The sequence below is a fragment of the Bufo bufo genome, chromosome 4 (genome assembly GCF_905171765.1).
Source record: "Bufo bufo chromosome 4, aBufBuf1.1, whole genome shotgun sequence".
Taxonomy (NCBI): domain Eukaryota; kingdom Metazoa; phylum Chordata; class Amphibia; order Anura; family Bufonidae; genus Bufo; species Bufo bufo.
In genome coordinates, this window is record NC_053392.1 from 43,577,959 (window position 1) to 43,597,542 (window position 19,584).

The 19,584-nt window shown below is 44.2% G+C and overlaps 1 protein-coding gene across 2 annotated transcripts in view; it reads right to left on the reverse strand.

Annotated features, from left to right (window-relative positions):
* Positions 1–19,584, reverse strand: part of KIF13B (kinesin family member 13B) — a 156,259-nt gene that overhangs the window by 102,218 nt on the left and 34,457 nt on the right. For both annotated transcript variants that reach the window (XM_040427155.1, XM_040427156.1), the window contains exons 3-8: positions 9,930–9,942; positions 8,454–8,514; positions 6,011–6,103; positions 2,168–2,348; positions 1,353–1,440; positions 607–741 (exon numbers count right to left, since the gene is read on the reverse strand). In XM_040427155.1, the coding sequence (XP_040283089.1) occupies positions 607–741; positions 1,353–1,440; positions 2,168–2,348; positions 6,011–6,103; positions 8,454–8,514; positions 9,930–9,942 (571 nt within the window). The remainder of the gene's footprint in view (positions 1–606; positions 742–1,352; positions 1,441–2,167; positions 2,349–6,010; positions 6,104–8,453; positions 8,515–9,929; positions 9,943–19,584) is intronic.

The following is a 19,584-nucleotide window of genomic DNA, read 5'->3' on the forward strand; positions in this document are numbered from 1 at the left end:
AACAAACTCCTCTCCTGAAATACTCTGTGCTGCTGGAAAACCTGCTCCTTCTACTATGTACCGCTCATTTTGAGATCTCCCACAAGATCAGCTCACTCCTCTCCTGAAATACTCTGTGCTGCTGGGGGCCCTGCTTCTTCCATTATCACTTGTCTCCATTGCTCTCCGGCATCATGAAACTGCTCCTGTCCTTGATCATGTAACTAATGTATTAAGCCTGAGACCTCCCACAAGAATCAGCACACTCATTTCCTGAAATACTATGTGCTGCTGGGACCCTGCCTCCCCTTACATAACGCTCAGTCAGTGACCTACAACAAGTTCAACACACTCCTCTCCTAAAATACTCTGTGCTGCTGGAGAACCTGCTGCTCCTTCAACTATGCAACTCTCATTTTATAATTTCCCACAAGATCAGCTCACTCCTCTGCTGAAATACTCTGTGCTGCTGGGCCACTGCCTCCCCCATAATATAACTTTCAGCCTGACACCTCCCACAAGATCAGCTCACTCCTCTCCTGAAATACTCTGTGCTGCTGTGGGCCCTGCTCCTTGCAAGGTTTTATAACATATCAGCAGTGTGGGGGGTGGGGCAGGGCCGCTTACCCCAGACTGTACGTCACTGATGGTGTGTGTGAGGATGATGTTGAAAACCGCGTGTGACCGGCTGCTCTCCTCGTTCATGTTGGTCGCTGCTACCGTGCGGGATTTGTTCCCTTCTGACATTAAAGACTCAATATCCTGAAAAAAAAAAAAAAAGATCATGTCAAATACAATCTTCTCAGCAGACGCTCTGTCACTCCTTAAAGTACTGCTACCATGAGAAGCGGCACATTCAACCAGTGCATCTGTGTTGATCATAAAGGGTTAAACCGGTGGGCACTTAAAGAGATCACATTTTATAAGTCCCAAACCAGAGCAGTATATCACAGTCTGGCATCCAGCTAAAAAGGACACATGTGAGAATTGGAAAGGGAGGGGTCAGTCAGCTGCCGTCAGCCAATCATCACTGTGATGAGTTTTCTCAGCAATGATTGGCTGAGAGCAACTGACAGACAAGGGGATTCTCCTCCCAATGCTCCTCCTACATGTCCTTTTCAGTTGAATGTCAGGCAGAGTATACACCATATTATGAATATGTTATATATGCCCTGCCCTTGTTTAAGGAGACTCTGCCACATGAGAACTCATATGGACACCCTGATCTTCTCCTGCGGGCAGATGACCCCAATACTGTTCTCCCACCTGTTCTTGGCATTTGTCCCAGCCTACAACTGTTCAGCTGCGGCTACCTAAAGAATGACTCACTTGCCACTTTATTTCATCTGCTCTGCAGGTGAGCGCCCACTTACCTTGTAACTGGAGACCGCCAGTTTAGACAGTCCATCGACATACGGACCGAGAACTTTGTGCTCCCGAACTTTGAGCGACTGTCTGCTTCTGTGGGTGACACGAGAAAAATAAAATTCTACCGTAATGATCAGTGAACAGTTTTTAAACCAGCACCTGGATCTGTAATTAAAAATTTTGTGTAGCTAAAATCTATCTATATAGCGCCACCTGCTGCTTTCTTATGTCTTTGTCCACGTCACTGAGGTGGACGCACATACTCATTTCCATCATTCAACTGCCTATAGAGCTGTGATAGGGAGAGCGCTGCGGCAGAAAGGACACACCCGGGCGAGCTGCGGCAGAAAGGACACACCCGGGCGAGCTGCGGCAGAAAGGACACGTCACTGAGGTGGACGCACATACTCATTTCCATCATTCAGCTGCCTCTAGAGCGGTGATAGAGAGAGCTGCGGCAGAAAGGACACACCCCACGAGCTGCCAGCTTGATAAAAATCTGGATATAAAATCATGGATCTCTGGATCCATGTGAGGTGCAGGTTTGATTCTAGCGTTGTTCGAAAGAGTCTGTCATGTACTGTATGATGTCTGATTTTTGCATCGGCAAACGTACTCTTGTGTAGTGAAAGGTGAACACCATATAACCGTTACATGGTGACATGAGATGACGGCCATTAGCCGCTACAATGTAGAGACCATACTGTAACAGTGACTACAGGCGGCAAGGCTTTACAGTCCACCCACCATCTGCCCCTACTGTAAGTACAGACAGGGGCGTGGCTTATAAACCACAAGGACACTATTAGGACTGGTTTACCCTTTGGGGTCGAGCAGATCGCGGACTTTCTCATTGTAGATTTCCATATAAGAAACTTCCACTTTAAAGCTCAATTCATCGTTCTCCGCTTTTTGTGTTCTCTCGAAGAGGGTGCTGCACAGTCTGGGGATCAGGCCGGGCTGGTCCGCTGTGCCCATCATTGTGTAGGACTTCCCTGAACCTGCAAGAGATGGAGGTCGGAGGGAACCACAAAAGATTAGGAAGAGTAAGGCCTCTTTCACACGGGCGTTGCGGGAAAAGGTCCGGGTGCGTTGCGGGAACATGCACGATTATTCCGTGCGAGTGCAAAACATTGTAATGCGTTTTGCACTCGCGTGAGAAAAATCGCGCATGTTTGGTACCCAAACCCGAACTTCTTCACAGAAGTTCGGGCTTGGGATCGGTGTTCTGTAGATTGTATTATTTTCCCTTATAACATAGTAAAATAGCGCTGGAGGGGTTAAAAAAAAAATATAAAAAAAATTAAACTCACCTTAATCCACTTGATCGAGGAGTCGGCATCTCTTCTGTCTCCTTCTTTGCTGATTGCAGGAAAAGGACCTGTGGTGACGTCACTCCGGTCATCACATGGTCCATCACATGATCCATCACCATGGTAAAAGATCATGGGATGGATCATGTGATGACCGGAGTGACGTCATCAAAGGTTCTTTTTCCTGCACACAGCAAAGATGAAGACAGAAGAGAAGCCGGGCTGCGCGAGCAAGTGGATTAAAGGTGAGTTTAAATTTTTTATTATTTTTTTTTAACCCCTCCAGCCCTATTGTACTATGCATTCTGTATTCAGAATGCTATTATTTTCCCTTCTAACCATGTTATAAGGGAAAATAATAATGTTCGGGTCTCCATCCCGATCGTCTCCTAGCAACCGTGCGTGAAAATCACCGCTCATGTGAACAGCCCCATAGAAATGAATGGGTCCTGATTCAGTGCGGGTGCAATGCGTTCATACCGCGCTGAAAACTCGCCCGTGTGAAAGGGGCCTAAGGCCTCTTTCACACGAGCAAGTTTTCCGCGCGGGTGCAATGCGTGACGTGAACGCATTGCACCCGCACTGAATCCGGACCCATTCATTTCTATGGGGCTGTGCACTTGTGCGTTGCGTGAAAATCGCAGCATGTTCTATATTGTGCGTTTTTCACGCAACGCAGGCCCCATAGAAGTGAATGGGGCTGCGTGAAAATCACAAGCATCCGCAAATGCGGATGCGGTGCGATTTTCACACACGGTTGCTAGGAGACGATCGGGATGGAGACCCGATCTTTATTATTTTCCCTTATAACATGGTTATAAGGGAAAATAATAGCATTCTGAATACAGACTGCATAGTACAATAGGGCTGGAGGGGTTAAATTTTTTATTTATTTAACTCACCTCATCCACTTGTTCGCGCAGCCGGCATCTCTTCTGTCTTCTTCTTTGAGGAATAGGACCTTTGATGACGTCACTGCGCTCATCACATGGTCCGTCACATAATCCATCACCATGGTAAAAGATCATGTGACGGACCATGTGATGAGCGCAGTGACGTCATCAAAAGGTCCTATTCCTCAAAGAAGAAGACAGAAGAGATGCCGGGCTGCGCGAACAAGTGGATGAGGTGAGTTAAATAAAAAAAAAATTTAACCCCTCCAGCCCTATTGTACTATGCAGTCTGTATTCAGAATGCTATTATTTTCCCTTATAACCATGTTATAAGGGGAAATAATACAATCTGCACAACCTTGAACCCAAACCTGAACTTCTGTGAAGAAGTTCGGGTCTGGGTACAACATTCAGTTTTTTATCACGCGCGTGCAAAACACATTGCACCCGTGCGATAAAAACTGAACAACGGAATGCAAATCGCAGTCAAAACGGACTGCAATTGGGTACCTACTCACGCGGGTTTGCCGCAACACATCCGGACCTTATCTGGACCCGCTCGTGTAAAAGAGGCCTAACTGAGGAGTCTACGACAAGAGGAGCGATTCCGATAAAACACACAAGACCCTATTATGTTAATTATATTAGGGTACAGTATTATTGTAGTTATATTCTTGTACATAGGAGCAGTATTATAGTAGTTATATTCTTGTACATAGGAGGCAGTGTTATAGTAGTTATATACTTGTACATAGGAGGCAGTGTTATAGTAGTTATATACTTGTACATAGGAGGCAGTGTTATAGTAGTTATATACTTGTACATAGGAGCAGTATTATAGTAGTTATATTCTTGTACATAGGAGCAGTATTATAGTAGTTATATTCTTGTACATAGGAGGCAGTGTTATAGTAGTTATATACTTGTACATAGGAGGCAGTGTTATAGTAGTTATATTCTTATACATAGGAGCAGTATTATAGTAGTTATATTCTTGTACATAGAAGCAGTATTATTGTAGTTCTATTCTTGTACATAGGAGCAGTATTATAGTAGTTATATTCTTGTACATAGGAGCAGTATTATAGTAGTTATATTCTTGTACATAGGAGCAGTATTATAGTAGTTATATTCTTGTACATAGGAGGCAGTATTATAGTAGTTATATTCTTGTACATAGGAGCAGTATTATAGAAGTTATATTCTTGTACATAGGAGGCAGTATTATAGTAGTTATATTCTTGTACACAGGAGGCAGTATTATAGTAGTTATATTCTTGTACATAGGAGCAGTATTATAGTAGTTATATTCTTGTACATAGGAGCAGTATTATAGTAGTTATATTCTTGTACATAGGAGCAGTATTATAGTAGTTATATTCTTGTACATAGGAGGCAGTATTATAGTAGTTATATTCTTGTACATAGGAGGCAGTATTATAGTAGTTATATTCTTGTACATAGGAGGCAGTATTATAGTAGTTATATTCTTGTACATAGGGAGGCAGTATTATAGTAGTTATATTCTTGTACATAGAAGCAGTATTATAGTAGTTATATTCTTGTACATAGGAGCAGTATTATAGTAGTTATATTCTTGTACATAGGAGGCAGTATTATAGTAGTTATATTCTTGTACATAGGAGGCAGTATTATAGTAGTTATATTCGTGTACATAGGAGCAGTATTATAGTAGTTATATTCCTGTACATAGGAGCAGTATTATAGTAGTTATATTCTTGTACATAGGGAGGCAGTATTATAGTAGTTATATTCTTGTACATAGAAGCAGTATTATAGTAGTTATATTCTTGTACATAGGAGCAGTATTATAGTAGTTATATTCTTGTACATAGGAGGCAGTATTATAGTAGTTATATTCTTGTACATAGGAGGCAGTATTATAGTAGTTATATTCGTGTACATAGGAGCAGTATTATAGTAGTTATATTCTTGTACATAGGAGCAGTATTATAGTAGTTATATTCTTGTACACAGGAGCAGTATTATAGTAGTTATATTCTTGTACATAGGAGGCAGTATTATAGTAGATATATTCGTGTACATAGGAGCAGTATTATAGTAGTTATATTCTTGTACATAGGAGCAGTATTATAGTAGTTATATTCTTGTACATAGGAGGCAGTATTATAGTAGTTATATTCTTGTATATAGGAGGCAGTATTATAGTAGTAATATTCTTGTATATAGGAGGCAGTATTATAGTAGTTATATTCTTGTACATAGGAGGCAGTATTATAGTAGTTATATTCTTGTACATAGGAGGCAGTATTATAGTAGTTATATTCTTGTACATAGGAGCAGTATTATAGTAGTTATATTCTTGTACATAGGAGCAGTATTATAGGAGTTATACTTTTGTACACATGGGCAGTATAACAGCTATCTCACACCTTTATCCTAAAAAGAAACCAATTGGACACTTATTACACTTACCGGTTTGACCATAGGCAAAGATACAGGCATTGTACCCCTCAAAGGCATTCTGGAGAATATTCTCACCAAGGCACTGGAAAACAACATCTTGTCCTGTTGTAAAAATAGAAAAAATTTAATTGCACTACACAGAGTGCGATGGTCAGGAGTCAGCGAGTGGCGGTCTATTTCTCAGGAACAGTTATCGCCATGGCCTGGTAATTATTAGTCAAGTAAATTCAGGCCATGTACACAAGAGGCAGTTTGATGTTATAAAACCTCTTTGGTTAATCATACCCATTTTAACATACAGTAGGTTTTCCGCATTTTCCTTGTTAACCCCTTAAAGGGTTTCTGTCACCCCACAAAAATCATATTTTTTTTTGTTGGATAGTTAGATTCCTCATAGCGCGATATAGGAGAATATAATAGTCTTACTTACTTTCATGCGGCCGATTCTTTATAAAACGAAGTTTTATAATATGTAAATGAGGGCTCTACCAGCAAGTAGGGCGTCTACTTGCTGGTAGCCGCAGCAGAAAACCGCCCCCTCGCCGTGTTGATTGACAGGGCCAGCCGCGATTTCCTCCTCCGGCCGGCCCTGTCAGTATTTCAAAAATCGCGCGCCTCTGGTCATTCGGCGCAGGCGCTCTGAGATGAGGAGGCTCGTATCCTCAGCACTCCCTCAGTGCGCCTGCGCCGATGACATCACCGAAAGAGAAGACGTCATCGGCGCAGGCGCACTGAGGGAGTGCTGAGGAGACGAGCCTCCTCATCTCAGAGCGCCTGCGCCGAATGACCAGAGGCGCGCGATTTTTGAAATACTGACAGGAGGAGATCACGGCTGGCCCTGTCAATCAACACGGCGAGGGGGCGGTTTTCTGCTGCGGCTACCAGCAAGTAGACGCCCTACTTGCTGGTAGAGCCCTCATTTACATATTATAAAACTTCGTTTTATAAAGAATCGGCCGCATGAAAGTAAGTAAGACCATTATATTCTCCTATATCGCCCTATAAAGGAATCTAACTATCCAAAAAAAAAAAAGGAGTTTTGTGGGGTGACAGAAACCCCTTAACATTCTTACATTTTCCGTTCACATAGCCGTATAACTGCTTATGTTTTGCAGAACAAATGGCTCCATTTCATTCACCATAGCTTGTATTTGAAAATGGGGGGGGGGGGGAAATTCTGTGTGAGGTGAAAAAGAAATATTTTAAAAAAATCCACCGTGGTTATTGTTTTTATTTTAACAGTGTTCATGTGCACTATGAATGACAGGACCGTGTTATTTTTCGGGTTGACATAATTAGAGCGATACCAAATTGATATTGCTTCTATTCGGTTTTACTACTTTATTTATATATATATTTATTATTTTTTTGCATCGCCATAATCTGACAGCCATAACTATTTTATTGCTCAGTCTGGCTTGTTTTTTGCAGGGCAGGCTGTAGTTTTTAGGAGTACCACTTTTGATCACTTTTTATTTATTTGTTATATTTTAATAGTACGGACATTTCTGGATGCGGCAATTCCAATTTTTTATTTTTTATTTTTTGCCTTTATATCTAAAATTGGGAAGGGGGTGATTAGAATTTTTTTTGAATTTTGTGTTTGTTTTTTTTAGGGTACATCTGATCGTTTGTACCATAGACTGCATTAAATACTGTTGCAGTCTATGGGATTTTCACAGGCTGCCTGTCTGTGTCTCAGATAGCTCACCAGGATAAGTCTTGGAGCCTTCAAAAGGCCCCGGGCTGTTAACTGATCAGACTCCAGCTATTTCAATGAGGGGGCTCCGCTCAGAGGGAGCCCCCTCCCTCTGTCTAACCCTACAGATACTGCGGTTGCTATTGACAGTGGCATCTGAGGGGTTCAAGAGATTGTTGGGGATTTACATATTGATGGCCTATCCTTCGCACCCCCAGCCGATCAGCTGTTTGAGGAGACCTCCTCGCAGCGCACCAAGCACAGCGCTATACATTGTATAGTGGTTGTGCTTGGCATTGCAGCTCGGCTCCATTCACTTGAATGGGACTGAGCTGCGCCTAGGTCATGTGACCGATCAATGCGATGTCATATGGCCTAGGAAGAGGCCTAAGTGCTCGCAGGGCAGCGTGGCCACTTCATAACGCTGATCAGCAGGGGTTCCAGGAGTCGGATGACCCGCCAAATCAGATATTGACGACCTATCCTGAGGACAGGCTATCAATCTGCCAACCCCGGAGAACCCCTTTAAATGATCGAGATCCGAGTCATCTCCATTCCCAGTAACTGCCAGGGATGGAGGAGTATTATACAGCCGGCACCGACCAGGTATGGAGTTCAGTGTGCGAGACCGCTCCATACTTCCCCTTAACGTGTATGTCGCACAGTTACATCACATAGCGTTAACGGTTAAGGGGTTAATTCCGTTCTACGGGCTGAGTATATTATGAGCAGAGCATCACTCCGTGACCTCACCGGCAAACTTCTCCGTGACAGACTCGTCCATAGACCAGAAGCAGTGATCGTACGCAAAAACCTAAAAAAAACACAAACAAAAAGTATTACAGCACCAGAAAGATTCAGAGCTCACTTCACCAAGTACAACTCCGTACACGAGAGCGCCCCCATACTCACTGAGCCAGGTACCAGCAAGCAATCCCGCCCTCACTGCACCAGACCCTCTCTTCTAGAGAGACACTCAGGGCTCACTTCACTAAGGGCTCTTTCACACTTGCGTTGTCCGGATCCGGCGTGTACTCCATTTGCCGGAGGTGCCCGCCGGATCCGGAAAAACGCAAGTGAACTGAAAGCATTTGAAGACGGATCCGTCTTCAAAATACGTTCAGTGTTACTATGGCAGCCAGGACGCTATTAAAGTCCTGGTTGCCATAGTAGTAGTGGGGAGCAGGGGAGCGGTATACTTACAGTCCGTGCGGCTCCCGGGGCGCTCCAGAATGACGTCAGAGCGCCCCATGCGCATGGATCACGTGTCCAATGCGATCATGTGATCACGTCATCCATGCGCATGGGGCGCTCTGACGTCACTCTGGAGCGCCCGGGGAGCCGCACGGACTGTAAGTATACCGCTCCCCCCTACTACTATGGCAACCAGGACTTTAGCGTCTTGGCAGCCATGGTAACCACTCTGAAAAAGCTAAACGTCGGATCCGGCGATGCGCCGAAACGACGTTTAGCTTAAGGCCGGATCAATGCCTTTCAATGGGTATTAATTCCGGATCCGGCCTTGCGGCAAGTGTTCAGGATTTTTGGTCGGAGCAAAAAGCGCAGCATGCGGCGGTATTTTCTCCGGCCAAAAAACGTTCCGTTCCGGAACTGAAGACATCCTTATGCATCCTGAACGGATTTCTCTCCATTCAGAATGCATTGGGATAATCCTGATCAGGATTCTTCCGGCATAGAGCCCCGACGACGGAACTCTATGCCGGAAGAAAAGAACGCAGGTGTGAAAGAGCCCCAAGTACAAGCCAACTCCGTACACGAGAGCTCCCCCATACTCACTGAGCCAGGTACCAGCAAGCAATCCCGCCCTCACTGCACCAGACCCTCTCCTGTGCCTCTTTCACACTCACTGCAGTGACTTTGGACGCCATATGCATGCTCCAAGAAATCTCCCTGCTACCCTACAACAAGTGGACTGGCCCCTAATGGAGCAGAACCAGTAACGAGAACCAGTATGCACTGGGAAGGCGTTCGTGCTGCTCCGGTCCACACGTTACTTCACTTTTCCTTTCTGCAGGAAATATTTTCATGACATCACATCCTCCGAAAACATTGTAAATCAGAGGCCGCGGAGGGCCCCCGGGGGTCCGGGGAGTTCAAGTGACAGGAAGTGTTGTCTTCTGCCGGCCAGGGAGTACAACCTATCTGGTGTCGTGCCCAAAGCCCCGGCCATATTCCCACTACACCATCACACGCTCAGGCTGGACTTACTTTTGGCTGGCTCCTGGGAGATTCATGGAATCCAATGGAAAAAAAGAAGAAAGAAAGAGAGGAAGCCATTAGTAAATATTCCCAGGCTGATCACATAGGCATGCACTGAAAGATGAGATCATGTATACACAGCTGACATACGTGTGGAGCAGAGGCCTGCAAGCTGGAAGCTACTGGGAAACCGAGACCCCCAGCATGGCTGCCGGCTGTCAGGGCATGCTGGGAGTAGTAGTTTCAGAAAGAATAAATCCCGCAAGATAAAAGAGTTGAAAACAGTTTTGCAATATCTTACTCCTAGAAAGAGGTATGGTTTCTTAAAGATTCAGGCCCTAAGCCTGAGACTGCACTACTGAGGGATTCTAATGATAACATGCCCCCTTGAGAACTACAACTCCCCAAAGAAAGTCAGGGCATGTTGGGAGCTGTAGTCTTAGAAAGTGCAAATTAAAATGTTGGAAACAGGTTTGCAATATCTTACTCCTAGAAAGAGGTATGGTCTCTTAAAGATTCAGGCCCTAAGCCTGAGACTGCACTACTGAGGGATTCTAATGATAACATGCCCCCCTTCCCTTGAGAACTACGACTCCCCGCAGACTGCCAGGGCATGTTGGGAGCTGTAGTCTTAGAAAGTGTAAATTCTGAAGGTCCAAAAGGTTGAAAATGGTTTCTTCATATGTTCATTTCTAAGCAGAGATAATATCTCTTGAAGTTACAGGCCCTAGGCCTTAGACTGCACTAGTGAGAGAGTCTAAAGATAAAAATCCCTCTTATGAAACTATTACTCCCCCCGCAGGCCGTCGTGGCATTCTGGGAGTTGTAATAGAACATTCCGTAAGTTAACGGAGCGAAAACAGGTTTTCCGTATCTTACTTCTAGGCAGAGATATGATCTCTCAAATTTACTGGCCCTAAACCCGAGGCTGCACTACTGAGAGACTTTAATGGCAGCATGCCCCCTTCGGATGCAGACAGGTGCAGTGTTGTCATGAAGACCCTGCACATCGAGGTCCCCGCATATACACACATGGGCAGGGTGTAGATACTGATAGGAAAGGTGAAAACGGAACCTCTCAGTAGTGCAGCCTGAGGCATTGATTAAACTAAGGTCCCGTTTATAATTTTTTTTTTCCTTCTAGGCCTTAAGACAACCGTGAACACATAAAAGTCAACTGAACCCACCAACTAGATCGTGCACGTGAGGGCACCCAACCCTTGCAACAGAAGATGCCAATGTGACCCCTTCGTCACAGACCCCATGCCAGCTGCTGCCTCTATAGTAAGCATGCCCAGCATGGAAAATCCGGGGCTATCTGCCCCCATCATCCGCGCCCTCGCCACCTCAGAGATCATGCCCTCCTAGTGCCCTTCGTCCACGTCAGGTGAGGACACCGCCGAACATGAGCCGCTTCCTCTGATCGGCACTTCCATTAATTGTTCCGTAATTACAGAGGAAATTAAGCAGCGGACACTTCCTATGGATGTGAGATTAACCCTGCGTGTCCCAGACTCCTCCCAGGGCTGAGCCTTAGTCTAAAAAGGAGCGACTGAGACATTGGGAGAACGCACCACAAAGCAGGGTGTGAGAACTCACTTAAAGGGACAACACTTGGAAAGTGTCACTCGACCCCTCTGCACCTGACCTACTTGAGTCAAGCTGCACCTCACGTTTTCAACATGACCCTATTTGACTCCGACACACCTGACCAATTTAAGTCAAGCTGCATCTGACCCTACTCGACCCCTCTGCACCTGACCCTACCAGAGTCGAGCTGCAGCTCACCCACTCGACTCAATCTTTAGCTGACCCGATCTGATTCAGTCACACCTGACCTGCCCGACCCCAGCCACACCTGACCTACCCAACCCCAGCCGCACCTGACCCACTCGACTGAATCTTCAGCTGACCCGATCTGATTCCGTCACACCTGACCTACCCGACCCCAGCCGCACCTGACCTACCCGACCCCAGCCGCACCTGACCTACCCGACCCCAGCCGCACCTGACCTACCCGACCCCAGCCGCACCTGACCTACCCGACCCCAGCCGCACCTGACCTACCCGACCCCAGCCGCACCTGACCTACCCGACCCCAGCCGCACCTGACCCACTCGACTGAATCTTCAGCTGACCCGATCTGATTCCGTCACACCTGACCTACCCGACCCCAGCCGCACCTGACCTACCCGACCCCAGCCGCACCTGACCTACCCGACCCCAGCCGCACCTGACCTACCCGACCCTAGCCGCACCTGACCTACCCGACCCCAGCCGCACCTGACCTACCCGACCCCAGCCGCACCTGACCTACTCGACTGAATCTTCAGCTGACCCGATCTGATTCCGTCACACCTGACCTACCCGACCCCAGCCGCACCTGACCTACCCGACCCCAGCCGCACCTGACCTACCCGACCCCAGCCGCACCTGACCTACCCGACCCCAGCCGCACCTGACCTACTCAAGTGAAGCTGCATCTGACACATCCATTTAAGTCTGCCATGAATCGAGTGTGCCCTCCACTACAGCAGAGAGTCCGATTTCTGCTCTGCCTTAATATAAAAGAATCCTGATGACAGCGAGGTTTCGGAGAATTGCTTACAATGCAATGTCATAAGAAAGCGGACTTGTGGTTTGGAGAAGTCTCTGACAACAACAAGAGTCTAGACGAGAGGGAGGATCCCATACGGCCTGTCAGACCTGTAGGACATGAAATGCTGCAATCTACCCTGAGCAAGGCAAATCCCCTCCTGCCGCCCCGGCCTCCTCATTGCTTTTGGAGCCCATACTGAAGATCAGGATCTCCCTACAGACCATACAGGACCAGAGGGCAGGAGTTCAGATTTATGCAACTCGGCCTTGAGCTACGGTATGGAATCTCACCAGAAACACTGAGCTCTAGCATTCTATTCATTTACCAGGAAACTCAGTATACATTATAGCTGCCCCCCCCCCCCCCCCCCATGAGGTAGAGCTGTATTGTGAGAGGCAGTGTTTATAATGGGGGGGGAATAGTCTTCCTGTTTCTGTGAGGCGTCTGGGATTTTATACGAGATATGCTGCAGATCCAACAAATCCAAGATGGGGTCAAATTTTAAAGGATTTGGAGCATTAACCCTTCTACTTAAAGCTTAGCCTTCAGAATCCAGATTGTCCCGCGTATGGCGCGCTCATTAAATACGCGCAGTTAGCTTTAGCTCCTCCCTGTTTGGTTACAGATGTAGCAGAGTTGAATCTGTCGCTTATCTGCTCTCCCTCAACGTCCAACTTCCGTGCCCCAGGGCTGGACAAAACCCACACCCCTACGCTTGGCCAGCCCCAGGCAACTCCGCACCTGGTCAACCCCTGCTAAACTGCGCCTGACCAATTCCAATACATAAATGCAGATGTAGCCGATATGAGCTTATTTTACAGATTCCCTCAATACAAAAATATAAATGAAGGTTCATCTATCCGTACCCCACTGATATTATCCTTGTCGGCCCTAAGAACGCAGGGTTAATCCCGGGGATCATTTTAATTTACGTCTTTGGCATTTTAGTCAAATGTATTTTCAATTTCAGAAGTCAAAACAGATTGCAGCCCGAAGAATCAGGAGATTAGCACAGCGTGATTTCTACATAATCCATGTTCATTGTGCATTAACACACGGCTAATATTAATCCCACTGTGCAAGCTGGTAACGGTGGCGAGCCAGACGCCCCGCACCCCGGCCTCATCCGTTACCGTTACCCCGACCAGGACAGATGTGGAATCAAAAGACAGAGGTCTCAGTATGGCGGACGAGACGCCGGGGATGAGATTAATAATCTATATTCAATTTACTGCAGGCACAATGAAAAGGAAGATGGACTACACGGAACACCGCACCACACTGCTCAATTGGGCACAGTATTATAGTAGTTATATACCTGTACATAGGAGCAGTATTATAGTAGTTATATTCTTGTACATAGGAGGCAGTATTATAGTAGTTATATACCTGTACATAGGAGCAGTATTATAGTAGTTATATTCTTGTACATAGGAGCAGTATTATAGTAGTTATATTCTTGTACATAGGAGGCAGTATTATAGTAGTTATATTCTTGTACATAGGAGCAGTATTATAGTAGGTATATTATTGTACATAGGAGGCAGTATTCTAGTAGTTATATTCCTGTACATAGGAGGCAGTATTATAGTAGTTATATACTTGTACATAGGAGGCAGTATTATAGTAGATATATTCTTGTACATAGGAGGCAGTATAATAGTAGTTATATTCTTGTACATAGGAGCAGTATTATAGTAGTTATATTCTTGTACATAGGAGGCAGTATAATAGTAGTTATATTCTTGTACATAGGAGCAGTATTATAGTAGTTATATTCTTGTACATAGGAGCAGTATTATAGTAGTTATATTCTTGTACATAGGAGCAGTATTATAGTAGTTATATTCTTGTACATAGGAGCAGTATTATAGTAGTTATATTCTTGTACATAGGAGGCAGTATTATAGTAGTTATATTCTTGTACATAGGAGCAGTATTATAGTAGTTATATTCTTGTACATAGGAGGCAGTATTATAGTAGTTATATTCTTGTACATAGGAGGCAGTATTATAGTAGATATATTCTTGTACATAGGAGCAGTATTATAGCAGTTATATTCTTGTACATAGGAGCAGTATTATAGTAGTTATATTCTTGTACATAGGAGCAGTATTATAGTAGTTATATTCTTGTACATAGGAGGCAGTATTATAGTAGTTATATTCTTGTACATAGGAGCAGTATTATAGTAGGTATATTATTGTACATAGGAGGCAGTATTCTAGTAGTTATATTCCTGTACATAGGAGGCAGTATTATAGTAGTTATATACTTGTACATAGGAGGCAGTATTATAGTAGATATATTCTTGTACATAGGAGGCAGTATAATAGTAGTTATATTCTTGTACATAGGAGCAGTATTATAGTAGTTATATTCTTGTACATAGGAGGCAGTATAATAGTAGTTATATTCTTGTACATAGGAGCAGTATTATAGTAGTTATATTCTTGTACATAGGAGCAGTATTATAGTAGTTATATTCTTGTACATAGGAGGCAGTATTATAGTAGTTATATTCTTGTACATAGGAGCAGTATTATAGTAGTTATATTCTTGTACATAGGAGGCAGTATTATAGTAGTTATATTCTTGTACATAGGAGGCAGTATTATAGTAGATATATTCTTGTACATAGGAGCAGTATTATAGCAGTTATATTCTTGTACATAGGAGCAGTATTATAGTAGTTATATTCTTGTACATAGGAGCAGTATTATAGTAGTTATATTCTTGTACATAGGAGCAGTATTATAGTAGTTATATTCTTGTACAGAGGAGGCAGTATTATAACATAGTAACAGTATGCAAGGCCGAAAAAATGACATTTGTCCATCCAGTTCGGCCTGTTATCCTGCAAGTTGATTCAGAAGAAGGCAAAAAAAAAACAAAAAAAAAACACTGAGGTAGAAGCCAATTTTCCCCCCTTAAAATTCCTTCCCGACTCCAATCAGGCATCAGAATAACTCCCTGGACCAACGACCCCTCTCTAGTAGCTATAGCCTGTAATATTATTACACTCCAGAAATACATCCAGGCCCCTCTTGAATTCCTTTATTGTACTCACCATCACCACCTCCTCAGGCAGAGAGCTCCATAGTCTCACTGCTCTTACCATAAAGAATCCTCTTCTATGTTTGTGTACAAACTTTCTTTCTTGTACATAGGAGGCAGTATTATATAATTTATAACATGTACACATAAATCAGCTTTAAAACAAAAAACACAAGACAAAATTCAGGAGTCTTTCAGTCGTGCGTAGAATCAATAGAAATGATTTCAGAATCAATCAGAAAATATTGATAACCAATCCCTGCAGACCGTCCTGCCTTATGGAGTCTAAGTGTCCCTGGTCAAGCCTTGTGATGGTCTTAACGCAGCCTATTACAACATCTATAATAGGTCATTTAAAACAAAAAGGATCAAAAAAAGTTAATATTTAATGAAAATATACTATGCAGAGACACAAGATAAGCATCGGGGACTTAGAAATCAATAGCAATATACAAGAGAAGGACAATCTCATAGCCACAGAAGTTTACAGATTGCGCCTCACAGATAAGCAGCAGTCATCTATAGATAGACATGGTGACAACCTGGCTCCTGACATCTACCAGCCAGAACAATGACGGACGCCAACCTCAATATACAATATAGCCGATAGCTGCATGATGTGACTGTTAAAGCTGACCTTCTCTAAAAACTTAATTCGGCTGATTCCATAATGACCCTTAACTCTTTAAAAAAAAAAATATGAAGATGGACCAGTCACTCCAAAAAAAGATAGGGCTTCAGAGAAGGCTCTGTGGTCTACGTTCTCTTCTTTGGACGATCCCTACAGATTACAATGGTCCGTTGACAATAAGCTGACTGCAAAGTGTCCTCCTTTGCAGTCAGATCATCTGCAGGTAAACCCAGCAGTAAGTGTTCAATTTCTCTGCAGCGCCCCCACGGGGGAAATTAAGTATTACACAATGTCCATTCACATCCATGGGTTGTCTGTGTAATGCGGGACAGGACAGGTCCTCCAGAGTGAGAGATGCTCTTTGCAACCACTGTCCACCCTGGCAAAGAGATGAAGATCCTGAACAGAATACTTATCCAGATGTAGAGCCCTGAAGAACATAGCCCGAATATGAATTACCAACTGTTTGAGGTCCAATTTTACCCCCCAAAAAATGATGTGCTGGTTGGGTCATGTAACTGGGTGCCATTTGTCTTAATGCTCTGGGTTGTCCCACATGCAACCATCAAGAGAAATCCAACACTGTAGAATTCCTTCAAATAACCATAGTGCAGGTACATTAAAAGGGCATTGTCCGGGACTCAAATATCGAACTATTCTTAGTATACTGTAGGTTATCAATATCAGACCAGTGAGGGTCCAAATCCCAGCACCTACACTAACCAGCTGCTTGAAGGGGTTGAGGTCCTCTTTGGTCTGTGATGTTACGTCCATTCAAGTGAATATTACTGAGCTGCAATACCAATCCCAGCCACTATACAATGTATGGTGCTGTCCTAGCACACAATGAGGACCCTTCAAATGGCTCGTCCAGATGCAGGGTGTTGGACACCCACCAATCTGAAATTAATGACCTATCCTGAGGGTAGCTCATCAGTATTATAGCTTGGAGTCCAGTTCAGGAGTGTTAGCCAACAGCATGAGATAAAACATAAAGAACTTCAACAAACCACAATTCACATTACAATGAGGAATTACGACTACGCCTGTGCTCTACAGAGACACCATGAAAGGTCCCTCCAGTCATAAAAGTCGCCTGGCCTATAGAGACTCCTTCGTCCTCTTTGTCTCCAAGGACAATCAAACTAACAGGGAGAGGCCAAAGACAATTTTGCTTTGAGGACCGAATCTCTTCAAATCGGGAGACTATTTTGGTCAAAGGAAGAGTCAAGGTGACCACTGTGGGAGTGACATGGAGAAGATGTGTGACTAAAGGGGCTTGTTCCTTCACATCTGCTGCCCCCAAATGGAACAGTTCGAGTTTATAGGACCTGAAACAATGGACGTTTAATAGTTCTCCAATAGGTCATGATCCCATACAGCCTAGAGAAGGTGGAAGATCCCAACTTAACGTGGTCATATGGAGGAAAGATGGCTGAACGTGCTAATTGTGGTCCAATCTGACAACTTTCAAATGTGTATGAGGGTGTCCCGACTCTACCCACGGGCAGATGTCAGGGGAAATAAGTATGGCATGTTGGATTTTCTGGCCTTTCCGTCACTCATCACATTGAAGAACACAAGAATCTGTCTATTCCCAGCCTAAATATGGCTGATAAGACATATCGATTTCCGGTTAGTGTCCCTTTAAATGAACCATAGGCACATATATCTGACCACAGGCATGTATTCTCAGGGGAGAGAGGTGAATACCCGTGAGTGATGCCGCTTTTTTTTTTTCTTTTCTTTTTTTAAACCTCCTTCTGCCCAGTATAAAAAAAAAAAAAATTTAAAAAATTCTTCCCACAGGACTACCCTAATTTTGTGCATGATATATCTAAGGTGGCTTCCCTCACAGCAGGTCAGTTGTGTACCTTGTTCTCTCCTCTAAAACATGGGTATTTTGAGGTTCATGTAGACTTTAGGAGCCAATTTGATGTTTCTTTCAGTGGTCCACGTTGAAGAGGGTTGTAGTGGATTAGAAAACCATGGCTGCTTGCTAGAAAACAGAAGAAAGAGGGCCACACCTTTCCACAAGTTGCCTGTGATAGGTCAGCCTTAATCTTTTCAATACTGGACGTGTGGAGCAGTTTCTTAATAATAATAATTTTAATAAAAGCAGCCATTTTCTAATCCTGGACAACCCCCTTAAGAAGCCATGGCTACCTGGCACACCACTGTATATCAAGTACCTGAGCTCCAAATAAGTGACATGACCAATGTTTGTCTAACCTTGCATGCAAGGAAAACTAAATAAGGATAACTACCACTCTATGGAGCCTAACACACATGGATCATCTATAGTCCATCCTACGCATCATAACAGGTGGCCTACAAGCTGAAGACATCTAAACACCTTCCTCTGTCCAATTCCAAGGACAAGGACATGCCAGTCTTAAATAATCTGCCTTTCGTCTCATTAGAAAACTAAATCTGTAGCCTCTGTTCCCCCATGTCCTCATATAACCTGTTGTGAGGATGTCCTGATGTCACCCCTGTGGAGCCATTCATGGGGAGACCACCACACGATTAATGAATGGGTGGTTTAACTTTCCTCTTCCAGGAGATCCAGGATTCTCTTGGCCAAAAGTATAACAGGGATGAAAGCTGATAAGATCTAACAACCAGTGAGCCTGGGTTTCGAAGCCTGAAACTCAGTTGCTTCTTCTATTATACTCCTCAAGGTTCTCAAAAGGTTTTTCACAGTCACCTTCAAGAAATCCATGGGCCACCATCTCCATACAAATCCATGACCAGATACTTGAAAACGACTTACAATGGCCTTAGACGGTGAGATTTGTCCAAATTATTCCTCTCAGTCTGCCAAAATGTTTTGCATTTTTTCTGCCGGACAGTAATCGGAAACAATCAGACAGGGATGGACTAGAACCTGCCAGACCTCATGGTTCCCAAGAACCACGTGTATACCTAAGAAGAAGGAGTCGAGAAAGATCGGACAAGTGTTCACCCAAAGAGTCCTTCACCTCTCCTAACATATCAATTTTAGTTTATACTTGAAATAATTATGGAGCTGCTAGTGGGCATGACCATCACCTTGCTCACCTGCTCTGGTATTATTGGGCTATGGCAGCCCGCTCTTGCCAGTTTCTCCCTTTTCCTGCCTGGCAGTTCTAGCTGCCAAAGTAGTGCTGTGCCTCCCATCTGTGGAGTGAACACCCTCTCCTTTCCCAGGCTACGGCTGGTCACCTTAGGGTACTTTAGAAGTCTTTCCCTGTGAGAAGGTGCCTGAGCAATAGTTTCACTAGTTTCCGGCAAAAGTGTACATTTGTTGGTTTGCCTATTCAGTATTCTGACTTCCGGATTTGACCCTTCGATTCCCGACCTGACATCTGCCTGATCTCCATTCTGACACCGA